The 1,193-nt window shown below is 41.1% G+C and overlaps 1 protein-coding gene across 1 annotated transcript; it reads right to left on the bottom strand.

Annotated features, from left to right (window-relative positions):
• Positions 1 to 305: 305 nt before the first annotated feature.
• SARC_01053 (hypothetical protein) lies at positions 306 to 965 on the bottom strand (the record flags this gene model as incomplete). The annotated part of the gene is made up of 1 exon (XM_014305248.1): positions 306 to 965. The coding sequence occupies one exon, from the start codon at positions 963 to 965 to the stop codon at positions 306 to 308; it is 660 nt and encodes a 219-aa protein (XP_014160723.1).
• Positions 966 to 1,193: the final 228 nt, after the last annotated feature.

Below are 1,193 nucleotides of genomic sequence, written 5' to 3'. Positions count from 1 at the left end.
ACAAATGTTTATACGTTCTCTGGCAATAAATTTATCGTCAGCTGCACGCTGCTGCAAAAAGACTAGTTGTCCGTTTTGGTTCTTTCTTGGAGTACATATGTATATCAAGTGGCGTTTCAGTTCATATCGATCCGTGAGTCCCTTATCGTACAAGTAGCAAATGAATATAGTTTTCTGTACTACATCTGAGAAGGTATCCGCCTCTTGCATCTTTCTGCCATAAATCTCATTATTGTATATGCCGTTGTCAGTCGATGCCCCACAGTAGCCATTGGTAATATCGGCAACATACGTGTTACCACAAGCTACAACATTGTGTCATATGGTAGTACAATTTTTATATTCGCTAAACTCGCAGAATATAAATCATTTGACACACATAGGGGTGATTCTATCTTCCGTTCAGCACAGTCTCCTATGAAGAGTGCAATCCCGTCATTGAGATCTAATGTTTGCTTGGTGCGGTCTGGTGTATATGGAGCGGCTTGTAGTGGTGTCGGGAAAGGTTGTCTTGATTTGAAGATATGTGACAATGCTATGCAGAATGTGGTATAGATTCGTCTAGCTGTCAGCTCTGAGATGTCAAAGTGCATACCAGCTATTGCCATATTATCTCGGCAATCCATGAATATGAGCATGAATAGAATAAAGTATTCCCACACCGTGAGTTTCTTACTGCGCTTCCGTAATTCATAATCTTCTTCGTCTTGATCAGTTCCTTCCATGTTAAGCTCCATCGCAGCCACCACACGGCTATGTACCTTATCATTCCATTGAGTTAAGTTTGCAAGTCGATTGTTATAGTTGAGATAATCAAACAGTAATCGAAGAACTGTCATGGTTGGTTCGCCCGTGGTCTTTCGACATAAAGCGGGCGATTCTAATATCTTAAAGAAATGAACTGTGCTCCACCCACTATGATCACCCAATGCATCTTGTTCTCTTTCCATTTGCTCGCTATCCATCGTTTCACGTAACTTTCTTCTTTGTACAGGGCGTGATTATATCACTAGCTTGAGATATCGACATCCTCGAACCGAATTTAGCTTTGCCCCTAGTAGGTATAATATTATTTATTTCAAAGGAGTTAAGTTACAATGTTTGTACCTATGGTATGGCTCTCATAGCCGTTGTAGTGGTTCGGGGAAGATCGATGGGACGAAGTGGTCAGTAAATTTCCTGTTGAAGCTTGG

Source organism: Sphaeroforma arctica (assembly GCF_001186125.1).
Source record: "Sphaeroforma arctica JP610 unplaced genomic scaffold supercont1.38, whole genome shotgun sequence".
NCBI classification, from domain to species: Eukaryota; class Ichthyosporea; order Ichthyophonida; genus Sphaeroforma; species Sphaeroforma arctica.
Note: the sequence above shows the minus strand (reverse complement) of the source record. Positions and strands in the feature narration are given on the sequence as shown.